General features: G+C 37.6%; 1 protein-coding gene across 4 annotated transcripts in view; it reads right to left on the bottom strand.

Moving 5' to 3' along the window:
• Positions 1-15,932, bottom strand: part of MED13 (mediator complex subunit 13) — a 232,951-nt gene that overhangs the window by 55,191 nt on the left and 161,828 nt on the right. For all 4 annotated transcript variants that reach the window (XR_013535714.1, XM_078373689.1, XM_002748181.6 and 1 more), the window contains one exon: positions 9,466-10,149. Coding sequence is in view for 3 of the 4 variants with exons in the window: in XM_078373689.1 (XP_078229815.1) it covers positions 9,466-10,149 (684 nt within the window). In the remaining variant the exon portion in view is untranslated. The remainder of the gene's footprint in view (positions 1-9,465; positions 10,150-15,932) is intronic.

Below are 15,932 nucleotides of genomic sequence, written 5' to 3'. Positions count from 1 at the left end.
ACAACATAGTGAGATTCTGTCTCTACAAAAAAAATGTTTTCAATTAGCCGAGCAGTGTTGTTGCATATCTGTAGTCTCGGCTTCTTGGGAGGCTAAGGAGGATGGATGGCTTGAGCCCAGGAGTTCAAGGCTGCAGTGAGCCATGATCATGCCACTGCACCATAGCCTGGGTAACAGAGCAAGATCCTCTCTCTTAAAAAAAGAAAAAATAAAAATCAAGAGTATTGCTCTCTTTCACTAACCCACTATTATGGACAGTGCCACCTTTCAACAGCAATTAATGGAAACACTTACTTATACCAAACAGAAAATGGAGTTTCATTTAACATAAGTAAAACAAAGCGTTGAATTTCTACTACTGTAATTTTCTATGAAGGCACACACCTGTAAACATTCTACTATTATAAATCAACTAGTTCTTTATTTCTACTGATGTGTTCTTGTCCTTTTGCATTGTATATCTACTCTAACTGGGTTATTAACAATCCTCTCTTATTAAATTTCAGACATGATCCCAACTGCCTGATGGAATCTCTCAGCATGCACCTCAAATTGAATTCACATTTTTACAATGTACTCACATTACATGCACATGGCTAAAGTCATGTAGTATAAAAAGAGATCGATGAAAAGCCTAAGTATCTCAATCTCTCTCCTTCAAGATAACAGACTATTTCTATCATCAAATTAAGGTGGAAAAAACCTATCTATATGCCAGCATATATGTTTACACATATGTACTTTGTTCCTAATCTATCTAGAGATCTTCCTGTATCAGCCTATATAGATTTCCTTTGCTTATTTTAGTGGATAAGCCATTATTAATTAGTCAGACATTCCTTATTTAGCAAGACCTTACTTTCATAAGGTATCAAGGTACTTCCATTTAGCAATGCTACTTTTAAAAAATCAGAAAAATTAAGTTTGGTATGATTTAGCCTAAAGTGGGTAAAAAGAATGATAGAGACACTTTCAAACCTATTCTTTCTCATCTTTACACCTCACGAACTAAATATGCTTGGCCTTAAACTCTCCTGTTTTTCCCCTACTTTACTAATTCAACTGACTGCAAAGTTCTTCAAAATACATTCCACAGCAACTGTAACATTCATACATCCCTGCTGCTCCTAATTTCCTAGTGTCAGCCTCACATCATTTTTGCATAAGCTCTTCAAACATGTCCAAACTGATCTCCTTTCATACAGACGTATCTTTTCATTTCAAGCAACCTTTCAATAACATTACTTGGTTAGTTTTTCCAAAATCCTTATTTTCCAAAACTTGTTATTTTATCTCACTCAGTACTTGCAACAGTCACTCCATGATCTCAAGATAATATAAAAACTTAGGAATATCATTCTGCTATTTCATTCTATAGCCCTACGCTTTTCAGGAATCATTTCTCATCATGACATACCAAACTACTAAGGAGCATCCCTATACTCTAACCATACCAAACTACATAAAGCTGCTGGATCTTACTCCCCACTCTGTGTCTGTACTATATTTTATTTACAACTGTATAAGATAATATGTTATTTTTCCATTAGACTACAATTTATGGTCAAGAGTAAATTTATTTTATACACCAACAGTGCCCCAAAGCATCCTCCATAAGAGAAACTTCAGTTTTATTCAAACTGATTAAAAAAAAACATAACTTTGAAGAATATGAACTTAAAAAGAGAGATAATATTCCTAAGAAGAGATACAGAATGCAGAGGACTTGCAATAGCCCTCTAAATAACTTCATTAAAATTAATTGCTAAACACTTAAAGGCACATTCAAAACTCAAATGAGGAAAAAAATAGATATTTACAATGAGTGAGTGATAGAAATTCACCAATTTACTAATACAAACAAACTAGGCTTCTGAATGGATTACTCTACGACTGAAAAGGTGTTTGATCATATTACATCTTTAAAATTGTAAGTGCTTCTACAAAGAATTTAAGAAGGTTGTTTAAATGCCATCAAGGCTGGGCGCAGTAGCTCACACCTGTAATCCCAGCACTTTGGGAGACCAAGGTGGGTGGATCACGAGGTCAAGAGAACGAGACTAAAATGTATGGGAAATCTCCCCCATGAAGTCAATCAGTAAACATGCTTAATCTTTCTAATAACTATTACTTTAGAGTTCAAATTGCTCTTGCAAATTATTCATTAAAGCACCTCAACACCTTATTTATTTATTTATTTTTGAGACGGGGTTTCATCATGTTGGTCAGGCTGGTCTTGACCTGCCCCCAAGTGACACACCTGCCTTGGCCTCCCAAAGTGCTGGGATTACAGGCGTAAGACACCGTGCCTGGCCCATCCAGATGATTATTTTAAAAATCAAACTTCTAACCTACCAAGTATAGAACAATTATATTCCATGAATGCTTCTTAGTTCACACAGCAGCTAAGCCTCTGATGGTTCACCTTCTGGGATATTTACCATATCAACTCATCTATTATCATACTATAAAAACAAGTCTTATGGCTAAAATTGAATTGTGGCCAGGCATGGTGGCTCATGCCTGTAATCACAGCACTTTGGGAGGCCCAGGTGGGTGGATCACCCGAGGTCAGGAGCCCAAGACCAGCCTGACCAACATGGAGAAACCCCATCTCTACTAATAAAAAAAAAAATTAGCCTGGTGCATGCCTGTAATACCAGCTACTTGGAAGGCAGAGGCAGAATTGCTTGAACCCAGGAGGCAGAGGCTGCAGTGAGCCAAGATTGTGCCACTGTACTCCAGCCCAAGCAACAAGAGCAAAACTCCATTTAAAAAAAAAAAGTGAATAGTGACACAATACACATTTCAGTAACCAGTAAAACCAAAACAATACTCACATAAGACATAGAATTCAAATTAAAACCCTTTTATTAAACTTTTTTTCCTTGTCTATTAAGGCAAAAAAAAAATGGTGGCAAGGTATAAGCAAAGCAAGTTATTTCCTTAACTCACATAATCACAGTCCAGTACCACTCTACCCCTCATGCTACTTTTCTATATTATGCTTCCTCCTTCTCATCCTTATTCAATGACAAAAATGTCAAATAATTTTAGAACAGATTTTCAGGTCAAACTGTATTAACTTCTAAGAGACCTTCATTTTACTTATAGATAGTCATGTACACGAGCAGCCAATACACTTATTTAAAGTTATGGCTAGAATTCACAGATCTTATGAATACAATGTACCCAAAAAAACTCACTATTAAAGTTTTTAAAACGCAAAAAATTCATATCACCACATTTTTACACACAATAACTAAGAAAATATAACCTGGAAAGAAAATAAGTTTTAAAATAGTATTTTAGGGCCTCACTGTCATTCCATTCACCCAAACATCTGCTGAATTTCTGTTGTGTGCCTAGAATTGTTCTAAAGGGTCATGTGTATTTATCATAGAGGAATACAGCAGTAAACAAGACAGAGTCCTTGCCCTCATAGAGCTTACATTCTAATAAGGAAAAGACCATTAGCAAATACATAATATAATTTAAGATATATGCTAAGGAGAAATTAAAAGCAGTGTACAGGATAAGGCAGTGATTTGGGAGAGAGAAGAAAAACTATAGTTTAAATGGTCAGGAAAAACCTCCCTGAGAAGATAACTTTTGAGCAGCACTGAATAAGAAGGGACGAGCAGTTCCCCCTCTTTATACGCAGTTCTAAAAGGCCATGAGGAATGAGCTTGGCTGACTGAATAATTTATCAAGGATGCCCGTGTAGCCAAATCAGGAGACAAACAGGATACCAGTAGGTAACATGGGCGAAGAAGTAGGCAGGCAAGAGACTGCATACAATCTTATGAATCAGGAGAAAGGGTGTGAATTTTATTCTAAGGAAAACTATGGGAGGGATTTAAGCAAAAAAGTAACACAATATTTTACTTGTGATGATTACTCTCACTGCTGTGTAGAGAATACACGTAGAATAGAAACAAGGAGACTAGTAAACTCAGGCAAGAGCTGGGACTGGCTTAGACTTACATTACATTTAACAAGCGTAAGATTAAGATCTTTTAAGGCTTGTTTCTAAGACATCTAAGACTTTTTTTTTTTTTTGAGACGGAATCTCTCTCTGTCACCCAGTCTGGAGTGCAATGGAGCAGTCTTGGCTCACTGCAACCTCCACCTCCCAGGTTCAAGCAATTCTCCTTGCCTCAGCCTCCTGAGTAGAGTAGCTGGGATTACAGGTACATGCCACCATGCCCAGCTAATTTTGTATTTTTAGTAGAGACAGGGTTTCACCATGTTGGCCAGGCTGGTCTTGAAGTCCTGACCGTAGGTGATCTATCCGTCTGGGCTCCCAAAGTGCTGGGATTACAAGTGTGAGCCACTGCACCTGGCCCTAAGACATCATTTACTTTCAAGAGATCTGCTATTAAGTAAGCTCACAGTCTTCCATAATCCCTAAGAATATACTGATATCTATCAATGTAAAATCCAGATTAATTTTAATTAAAAATAAAATCATGACTGCGCACAGTGGTTCGTGTCTGTAATCCCAGCACTTTGGGAGGCTGAGGCGGACTGATTACTTGAGATCAGCAGTTCAAGACCAGCCTGGCCAACATGGTGAAACTTGTTCTTTACTAAAAATACAAAAATTATCTGGTTGTGGTGGCGCACACCTGTAATTCCAGCTGTTTACAAGGCTGAGATATAAGAATTGCGTGAACCTGGGAGGCAGAACTTTCAGTGAGCCAAGACTGCACCACTGCACTTCAGCCTGGGTGATACAGTGAGACTGTCTCAAAATAAATAAATAAAATAAAATAAAATTATACTGAAATGCTTTTAGATTCAAAGGGCTAGAAGCACGGGACTTATCTGCTAAAATGACAATAAAAGCATTTTAATTTACTATTATTTTTTAAGAGACAGTCTCATTGCTTCCCAGGCTGGAGTACAGTGGCTATTCACAGGTGCAATCCTACCACTATCAGCATAGTAGTTTTGACCTGCTCCATTTCCAGCCTAGGCTCAGGCAACCTGCAGGTCACCTGTCCTCAGGCAACCTGCAGGTCACCATACTGATGCTCAACTTGACACAGACACTCAACTGGCATAGTGCAAAGCAGCCCAGCACTCCTGCAATCAAGCAATCCTCCCGACTCAACCACAGCACTCAGCTAGGCATTTTAAAAGAGAATACATCTCTAAGAGTAGGTAAAATGAGAGAGAGGCTATAAATGGACAAGATGTTTCACTAAGTATCAGGGAAGCTCAAAATAAGATAAAATACAGCAGAAAAAGTTCACAGCCTAGAATATGCAAAAGAAAGGATTACATAGCCCAACCATATAAACAATAGGAGAGTCTAACTGCCTGGAAAAGTCAGAAAAAAAAAAACCCTGGATTTTCATCTCTAGAACAGAAATGAAAAAAAAAAAAAAGGTTAATTTGGTTACACTGCCTATGGGGGTAGCCCTGTTCTGCAAGGAGCAGTGAAAAAAGAGGAGGAGGAGGGAAAAAGAAAAAGGAGAAGGGGCAGGAAGCAGGAGAAAAACATAAACGAGAAAAAAAGCTGAAAATAGGGCAACAAGAAAGCTTCCTTTTTAAGGAAAATGAATAAACTACCTGGTGAAAATAAGCTTAACATCCTCTTCATTCTGAAATTTTAGGAATGGTTACCTTCCCTTCCAAAAATTCCCTATCAAGTTATCATAAACTGAAGTATCTGACATACACATTATATACTATTTACTGAATAAGCAAGGAGCACCAGTCAAGCTATACCTATATACAAAATTTCCATTCACTCTAACTATTCTGTCACTCTACGCTATGTATAGACAGGCCAGGCAAGGTTTATATGCCTATAATCCCAGCACTTTGGTAGGCCAAGGCAGACAGATGGCCTGAGGTCAGTAGTTTGAGATCAGCCTGGCCAACATGGTGAAATCCCACCTTTACTAAAAGTACAAAAATTGGACATATTTGGTGGCAGGTGCCTGTACTCCCAGCTACTTGGGAAGCTGAGGCAAGAACCCAGGAGGCAGAGGTTGCACTGAGTTGAGATCGCGCCACTGCACTTAACAGAGCGAGACTCAGTCTTGGAAAAAAAAAAAAAAAGGAATACACACACAACAACAACAGCAGCAGCCAGGCTTGGTGGCTCACACCTGTAATCCCAGCACTTTGGGAGGCAGAGGCGGGTGGATCACTTGAGGTCAGGAGTTCAAGATCAATCTGGCCAATATGGTGAAACCCATCTCTACTAACAATACAAAAATCAGCCAGGCATGGTGGCACACACCTATTGTCCCAGCTACTTGGGAGGCTGAGGTAGGAGAATTGCTTGAACCCGGGAGGTGGAGGGTGCAGTGAGCCGAGATCACACCACTACACTCCAGCCTAGGAGACAGAATGAGACTCCATCTCAAAAAACAAATAATAACAAGCACCAGAGGTATGACAAGAAAAATCCGAGTAAAGACCAAGACCAAAATAAATTACAGAGAAAAAAAAAAATCACAGAACATCCAACAAGAGGATATTATAAAAAAACAAAAATTAGAGTTGATAATGTTTTTAAAACATGAGAAACAAAAATTCAGAATTCAAGAAAGTTGAGAAGCCTCTAAGAAAACAGAGCACCATCAGAATCCTAAAAATGTCAAAAAGAATTTTTTAAATGGAGTTGGTATTATCTAAGAAAGAGAATTTCCAGGCTGGGTGCAGTGGCTCATGCCTGTAATCCCACAACTTTGGGAGGCTGAGGCAGGTGGATCATGAGGTCAGGAGTTTAAGACCAGCCTGGCCAAGATGGTGAAACCCCATCTAGATCTACTGAAAATACAAGGAATTAGCTGGGCGTGGTGGCGTGCACCTGTAATCCTAGCTACACAGGAAGGTGAGGCAAAGAACTGCTTGAACCTGGGAGGTGAAGGGTTGCAGTGAGCTGAGATTGCACCACTGTACTCCAGCCTGGGCAAAGAGCAAAGACTCCATCTCAAAAAAAAAAAAAAAAAGAAATAGAGAATTTCCAAATGGCAGAAAAAAGCCTTACAAACTTAGTTAGCCCTTCAAATGCCCAGTACAGTATTAGAAAAAAGATTATACCTACTCATATTCATGTGAAATTTCTAAAGCTTAGAGAAGACCCTAAAAGCCCCATAAAAGAGATCACATGTTTTTTTTAAATGAGTAAGAATGAAACTCATATTACACATTTCATCTGAAGCATTAGATATTAGAAGACAGTAAAGCAATGTCTATGAGTTCAAAGGGGAAATGATTTTCAATTATGAAACCAACATGTAGCTAAATTATCAATCCACGCATAAGGGCAACAATCAATTTTTAGAAACACAAGGATGCCAAGTTTATCTCCCACTCTCCACCCCTCCCACCCCCCAGGGAGCTAAAGATATTCACTAAGAAAGTAAGGGCAAAACCAAAAAGCAGGCACTAGTTATAAAAAAAATTATAAAAAAAAATTGTGGTATTAACTCGAGTCTATTCAAAATGAAATCCTAGAGAGCTGAAACAAGTCTAGAAAGAAATTGGTTCACATTATAACAGAAATAAGAAAGTAATAAACTCCACATAATAGTTACATTATCTAGAGCAATCTAATGTTGAGGGAAAAAATAACATAAATAAAACACATAAATTGATAATGAAAATGTGACATTTTAAGCAAATAAAGTCTAAGACATTATTTAACCTATTAGTAGCATTTAAACAATAAGAAAGTAATTCCTTGAAAGAAAGAAAAAAAAAGTAATTTACTAACAACGATCTGATAAAGAAGGAATCGTAATCTTTGTATATTCCTTGACCTTGCACTAATAAATAGGTAGTCACTGCTATTGAGCATAATGGTATTTTATTGGTTGATTTTCACCTTTTAGAAAAAATTATATGTAAAAGGCTTATTACACAGACTATAAATGTATTCATAACAACGCAGAAAGTCAAGGGATAGCTGGAAAAAAGCCTCCTGCCCAAAGTGTAACATTAATACAGTAGACAAAGAAGGCAAACCACTGATGAAGGAAGATACCTATAGCACATAAAACTAATGCAGGATTAATACTCAGAATATGCAAAGAATACCTCAGAAGAAAAAAGAAAAATTGACTTAAAAAATATGATGAATAGGCAAGTCAGAGAAGAGGAAACCTAAATATCTCCAAAACATTTTAAATGATACTCAACCTCACTAGAAATCTGGAAAACATATATTTACACAATGAGATGACATTTTGCATGCTGTAGATTAGCAAAATTAAGTCTCATAATACCAACTATAGAGGAAAACATAGTGCAACAGCCATTATCATACACTGCTGGTTAATGAGGGTTTAAACTATGTAACAGTTGTTTAACAGCAACTAGGCAACAACCCTTAATGTGAAAAATGGACATAGCCATAATGAAAATGGCTTTTATATGTATTTCCTTAAAAAATTCTTATACAAGTACACAAGGAAATGTGTACCAAAAAAATGGAAAATGTTAGGGTGAAGAATTAAAAATAACCAACATATCCATCTTTAAGGTCAAGAGATCGAGACCATCCTGGTCAACATGGTGAAACCCCATCTCTACTAAAAATACAAAAAAAAAAAAAAAAAAAATTAGCTGGGCACAGTGGTGCGTGCCTGTAATCCCAGCTACTCAGGAGGCTGAGGCAGGAGAATTCCCTGAACCCAAGAGGCGGAGGTTGCGGTGAGCCGAGATCGTGCCATTGCACTCCAGCCTGGGTAACAAGAGCAAAACTCCGTCTCAAAAAAAAAGAGTTTAGATATTTACCATATATTCATAATAAGGAAATACCATAAGGCAATTAAAATGAATAACTAGAACTTCATGTATAAAAACAAGTACTGAAATAATAAGTACCAAATTCAGTCTGGGCACAATGGTTCACACCTGCAATCCCAACACTTTGGGAGGCCGAGGCGGGTGGATCACTTGAAGTCAGGAGTCTGAGACCAGCCTGGCCAACATGGTGAAACTCCGTCTCTACTAAAAATACAAAAATTAGCTGGTCATGGTGGTGCACATCTGTAATCCCAACTACTAGCGAGGCTGAGGAAGGACAATCACTTGAACCCGGGAGGTGGAAGTTTCAGTGAGCCGAGATTGTGCCACTATACTCTTTAAAGGCAAGAGGCTCTGTCTCAAAAAAAAAAAAGTACCAAATTCAGGACAGTAGAAAAAAGCCTGGAAGGAGAAAAATAGTACACAGGAGTTCTAACTCTATGCAAAATCCTTAAGTTGGTTGATGTACAAGTGTTTATGTATTTTTTTTTCCATTTTTTGTGGCTAAAGTTATTTCATAATAAAAAAGTTCCCTGAGGAAAAAACACAGTAAAGGAATAATGCAAAGTTAATACTCAATGTATTTATTCTCGTATATCCTACCTTGAATCCAATACTGAGTCCTAGTATTAAGAACCTGCATCACTTCCACCCTTAAATTATAAGTGACTATTAAAAAAAAATACATACTCTGTAACTGATGTTACACTTTCCTGTCCAAAAGGTCCAACTGGATCATCCTTGAATTTATCACTTGGAAGTTGAGGTGGTAAAAACTCTACATCTTTTTTCTTTGGGACCTTGTAATACTTCCAGGCTATACTGGCTTCATCTTCTTCCAAGTTTACTGCTGTACCAACATATACTGTAGGTTCTACAGCTTCCTGGAATTGAGGTGGGAAAGACTGGGACAAACTGTCTATCCTATCTTCCACTGGTTTAGAAGGAACCAAGGGATCTGGTGTTGGCATTTGATAAAAATGTTGACTCTGAGGAGTTGAAGGTGTTTTAGTCACTCCTTCATCAATCACATCACAAGGGTGAGGACTAAGTGGGGGTGGTTGAGGTGAATTTGCCATTTCAGTGCCATGCATCTGAGGAGTCTTTGCTACATCATTAGTTCGGATATTTGAAAATCTCACTTGACTGTCTGGAGCAGAGATCACAAGTCTCTGGCTGGCTGAATCTGTGTCCATGGCAACATCATCGCTGATAGACACACGATGATGAAAAGGAGTCAAAGGGCGTTTCTGTGGCTTTTCACTCTTTTCTTGCTTCTCATTGGTCTTGTGCTTAGGAAGTATTTGTTGTTGCTGACCTAAAGATGGTGCCTGTCCTTGTTGTCCAGCATTTCGTGGCTTGAGATTTTTGTGCCTGAAAAGTTAAAATAAAGGTTTCATATTTACAGTGTCACTATTATGGCAAAGTATAATACCAGTTAACAGTATTAGACATTTCAGGTATCATTTGTTTTTCACATATAATCCTAAAAGTAAAATAATTTGAATTTAAGGGGAAAAAATACTTTGTTCAGTGACCTAAATAAAATATAAAGGCATGCAGAAAGATTCATAACCAATTCTCTCATGCTCATTTAATAGCTATGTGATCAGATAGCCAAAGATGATGTCTTATATGATTTAAATATCTTAGTATCTGATTTAAATACAGAGGTAAGATTCTAGCTAAGGTTAAAAAGTATAACAAGGCTTGAAATTTACTCATTTCTAAATGTAACTGATATTTCCTTGTTAGTTATAAACTAATGGCTTGGCTAAGCTCAGTCATCACCTACACTCCTATAGCAACTGGCTAAAAAGTGTATTCTATTCTACTGAATAGAGTTACATCAGTCTGGAAAGTGCTAGAATTGACTGACTGATGGGCCTCACACCATATCTACCTTCTCCAAAGACTTAGCACTACAAAAAAGAATTGAGCTGACTAGAAAAGGAAAAGAAAATGCCTAAAATAATTTCTTCCTTATAATTTGAAATAATTCTAAAATGAAGAACTTAAATAATATACCTAAAAATCTAATAATTTTGTTGAGTTTAAGATTTCTAGGCCAGGTGCAGTAGCTCACATCTGTAATCTCAGTACTTTGGGAGTCCAAGGTGGGTAGATCATCTGAGGTCAGGAATTCAAGACCAGCCTAGTCAACATGGTGAAACCCCATCTCTACTAAAAATAAAAAAAAATAGCTGGGTGTGGTGGCACACACTTCTAGTCCCAGCTACTCGGGAGGCAGAGGCAGAAGAACAGCTTGAACCTGGGAGGTGGAGGTTGCAGTGAGCCGAGACTGCGCCACTGTACTCCAGTATGGGAAACGGAGCAAGACTCCGTCTCAAAAAAAAAAAAAAAGATTTATTTCAGTGCACACTGAGATTTCCAAACTCAATGAGGTACATATATATATTTATATAAAATATTATTTTTACACTAAGAAACTTTTAAAATGTGGCAAGATAGTGAGTTTACACATTCGGTATCATGTTTTTCTTTTTAAATTTATTTTTTGTTGAATCAGAGCTATCCAGAAAGAGTATTAAAAAGCAGTGTCAGGCACTTATTTGAAGAACTCTCTGTTGAGAAGACATGCTGAGACATCTTTTTGTACAGAGCTTGGGAAATCTTATTGTGCACGGAGAAAAAAAGAACCAAAGTTATCAAAGAAAACCAGATTTGTTTCAAAAGGACATAGGAGAAATCCACCATTATCCTGATATCAAAATCAAAGACATTACACAAAAAGAAAACCATAGACCGTTCTCTCTTAAGAACATAGATGTAAATAATTAACAAAATATTAGCAACTCCAATCAGCAAAATATAAAAGGATAATACATCATGACCAAATGAAGTTAATTCCAGGAATGTAAGGTATAGCATTCAAAAGAAAAAAATATCATGCATCACATTAACAGAATAAAAGAAAACCATATTATCTCAATAAGTACAGAAAAAGCCCTATTAATACTATTAATATATTAAACCCCTATTCATATAGACTCAGTAACCAAGGAATAAAAGATAATTTGCTTGATTTGATATGTATCTATAAAAAACTACAACTAATATCTTACTTGATGTTTAAGTGTGACTAATTTCTCCTTAAGAACGAAGGAAGAATGTTTTATTGAAGGTTTTACCCAATGCAATAACCCAAGAAAGAAATCAGAGATTTCAGAGGAAGAAGATAAATTGTCTTTATTCACACTCAACATTATTACAAACCATACAATGAGGCCAGGTGGGGTGGCTCACATCTGTAATGCCAACACTTTGGGAGGCCAAGGTGGGTAGATCACGAGGTTAGGAATTCCAGATCAGCCTGGCCAACATGGTGAAACACAGTCTCTGCTAAAAATACAAAAATTAGCCAGGCATGGTGGCGGGCACCTGTAATTCCAGCTACTCAGGACACTGAGAATCGCTTAAACCCAGGAGGCGGAGATTGCAGCAAGCTGAGATCACACCATTGCACTCCAGCCTGGGCAACATAGTGAGACTCTGTCCCTTTCCCACCCCCGTCAAAAGAAACTATACAATGAAAAGGGTCAGATTGATCCCCACCTAATCAATCTTAACATTACTAGACATGGGCCAACAAAATACCATGTCTCTCTGATGTGACACAATACAAAGCAACACAGATACCATCTATGAAGTACTCTTTCCAAAAATACTGAAGTTGAGTCTAATCAAGTAATCAAGCGTCAAGATCAGCACTGAGCACTGTCCAGAACTTTCTGGTGATGGGAAGTTCTGTATATGTATACATGTATTTTTTTTTATTTTTTTTATTTTTTGAGACACAGTCTTGCTCTGTCACCCAGGCTGGATCTCAGCTCACTGCACACTCTGCCTCCCAGGTTCAAGCAATTCTCCTGACTCAACCTCCTGAGTAGCTGGGATTACAAATGCATGCCACCACACCAGGATAATTTTTGTATTTTTAGGAGAGATGGAGTTTGACCATTTTGTTCTGGCTAGTCTCAAACTCCTGACCTCAAATGATCCATCCGCCTTGGCCTCTCAAAATGCTGGGATTACAGGTGTAAACCACCACACTCAGCCTGTATATGGCCCTTGAGCACTTGAATTGTGGCCAATGCAACTGAGGAACTAAATTTTTTTCAAGAGACAGGGTCTTGCTCTGTCGCTGGGCTGGAATGCAGTAGTACAATCATAGCTCATTGTAACAAACTCCTGGACTCAAGTGAGTCTCCCGAAGTGCTGGGATTACAGGCATGAGCCACTGCACACAGCTGAGGAACTGAATTTTTAATTGTATTTAAATCCAATTACTGTAAATATAAATAACCAACAGTAGTTACTAACACAGCTAGTATTGGATAGCTCAGCTCTGCAGATACCTTCCATTTACAGAAATGCAAAGGAAAAAGGAATAAATTAAATGACACTAAAAGAAGTAAAATTACATGACAAGTACAACAAAAAATCCAGAGAACTGACCTAGTTTTAGCAACCAAGTCAATGTCCTGAAAAGGGAGCTGCAGACAACTACAAAGAGAGATTTAGAAAACATAACTATCATGTTTGCTCCTTCTTTGAATCCCAGTCAAATAAACTACCTGTAAAAAGACATTTCTGAGACAACCTGGACAAGGTATCAAACAGAATTATAGTCACATAAGAAGATATTCATATTTTTTAGAGCTGTGCACTTAAGTATTGCAGAAGTATAATGATATTTAAGATTTGCTTTAAAAATCTTTATCAAGAGCACAGCATAGGGAACTTGCCAAATAAAGTACTACATATCTATAAAATAAAGTATTATGAACTTTTTAAAAAGAGTGACTCTATAAGTGCTAACATGGATAAATACCCAAGCTGTTTATCAAGAAAAGAATAAGTTGCAGACATATAGCATGATTCCATTTGGGTGAAAGAAAGCAGACAGGGCAGACCTACATACAGAAGAGGGGAACCTGTTAATTTTTAATTTTATATTCTTGTGTATTGTTTGAACTTTTTATTTTTATTTATTTATTTTGAGATAGTCTCACTCTGTCGTTCAGACTGGAGTGCAGTGGTGCAATCCCAGCTCACTGCAACCTCTACCTCCTGGGTTCAAGTGATTCTCCCACTTCAGCCTCCCAAGTAGCTGGGATTACAGGCACCTGTCACCACATCAGGCTGGCTGGCTTGTTTATTTATTTATTTGATTTTTAGTAGAGACAGGGTTTTGCCATGTTGGCCAGGCTGGTCTCAAACTCCTGACCTCAAGTGATCCACGTGCTTTGGCCTCCCAAAGTGCTGGGATTACAGGCATGAGCCATTGCACCCAGCCTGAATTTTTTAAATGAGTTTTTTTTTTTTTTTTAAACACAGAAATTTGTCATAAAAACAAAACAAAACAAAACACTCCAAGCAGGTCCTACCCAATTTATGAACAATCTCTTTTTTTCCCTCATGCTGTTGCCCAGGCTGGAGTACAGTGTGGTGATCAGAGCTCACTACAGCCTTCCAAAGTAGCCAGGATTATAGCAAGAACCACCCCACTGGCTTGAATGGTTTCTTTTTGAATATTTTCAATGACAAGCACCATATTACTTTATAAGAAGATGAATCCTCATCATCAAATAGTTCCAATTGTTAGAAGGTAAATTCTTAACACTGAATAGAAATTCGTGTTTTCTGTATCTTACAGCCCTTGAGACCTCTAGACCTCTTTCCACATTTTTTGGAGACAAAGTCTTGCTCTATTGCCCAGGCTGGCGTGCAGTGGCCCAACCTTGGCTTCCTGCAACCTCCACTTGTCAGGTTCAAGCAATTCTCCTGCCACAGCCTCCTGAGTGGCTGGGACTACAGGTGTGTGCCACCATGACCAGCTAATTTTTTTGGTATGTTTAGTAGAGACAGGGTTTCACTGTGTTAATCAGGATGATCATGATCTCCTAACCTCATGATCTGTCCGCCTCAGCCTCTACCTAATTTCTAAAGCTGCACTATCCAATAATGGTAGCCACAGGTTACATGTAGCCATTAGACACTTGAAAAGTGGGTAGTCCAAATTGAGATGTGCTGTAGGTGTAAAATACCAGTTTTCCAAGACATGTTATAAAATAAAAGAATGCCAAATATCTCACTAGTGTTTCATCACAATGACTGTGTGTCAAAAGAATATTTTCAATAAATCAAGCTCAATAAAATATACTGGGCTGGATATGGTGGCTCATGCCTATAATCCCAGCACTTTAGGAGGCCAATGTGGGCAGATCACCTGAGGTCAGGAGTTCTACACCAGCATGGCCAACACGGTGAAAGCCATCTCTACTAAAAATACAACAAAATTAGCCAGGTGTGGTGGCAGGCACCTGTAATCCCAGCTACTCTGGAGGCTGAGGCAGGAGAACTGCTTAAACCCAGGAGGTGGAAGCTACAGTGAGCTGAGATCATGCCACTGCACTCCAGCCTGGGTGACAGAGTGAGACCCCGTCTCAAAAATAAATAAATAAATAAATAAAATTTTAAAAACAATTTTTAAAAATTGTCACCAACAGAAAAGGTCTAGATGAAGCAAACATAGGAAGTGACATGGATGATTGATAAATAGGAATTCCTTGCCCAATTCACCTACTTTTGTCCATGTTTTAAGTTTCTAAGAACTAAAATGCTAAAAACAAACAAACAAAAAAAACATAGTATGAAAGACTTGAGAAGCAAGATTAAAGTATTCCCAGGTCTTTGTTCATTCCATAAAAAGAACAAAGACTCTAATTAACTTTAGACTTTAAGGAAAGCAGGCACAATAAATGATTAATTCAATTAAGAGAAGAATAAAAATAGAATACCAAACTTCTAAATCCGGAGAAGAAACTGAATAAAAGAATATAAAAAGGAAACAAGTAACAGTATCATTCATTTATCAATTATTCAAGTATTTGACTGTCTTCTAAAGCAATTTTCAAATGGTCCATGAACCCTCCTTTTTAGGAGTTTTAGGGGTTCAAAACTATTTTCATAATAGCACCAAGACACTATCTGCCTTTTTCATTATGTTGAAATTTACAAAAATGGAGCAAAAACAATAGGCAGTAAAACTTCAAGCAACTGAACATGAATCGAGGCAGCACTATCAACTGTGACAGCTGTAGTAGTCATTGTTTTCTCTACCACCACACATT

Source organism: Callithrix jacchus, chromosome 5, assembly GCF_049354715.1.
Source record: "Callithrix jacchus isolate 240 chromosome 5, calJac240_pri, whole genome shotgun sequence".
NCBI classification, from domain to species: domain Eukaryota; kingdom Metazoa; phylum Chordata; class Mammalia; order Primates; family Cebidae; genus Callithrix; species Callithrix jacchus.
This window is presented reverse-complemented; position numbering and strand designations above follow the sequence as displayed.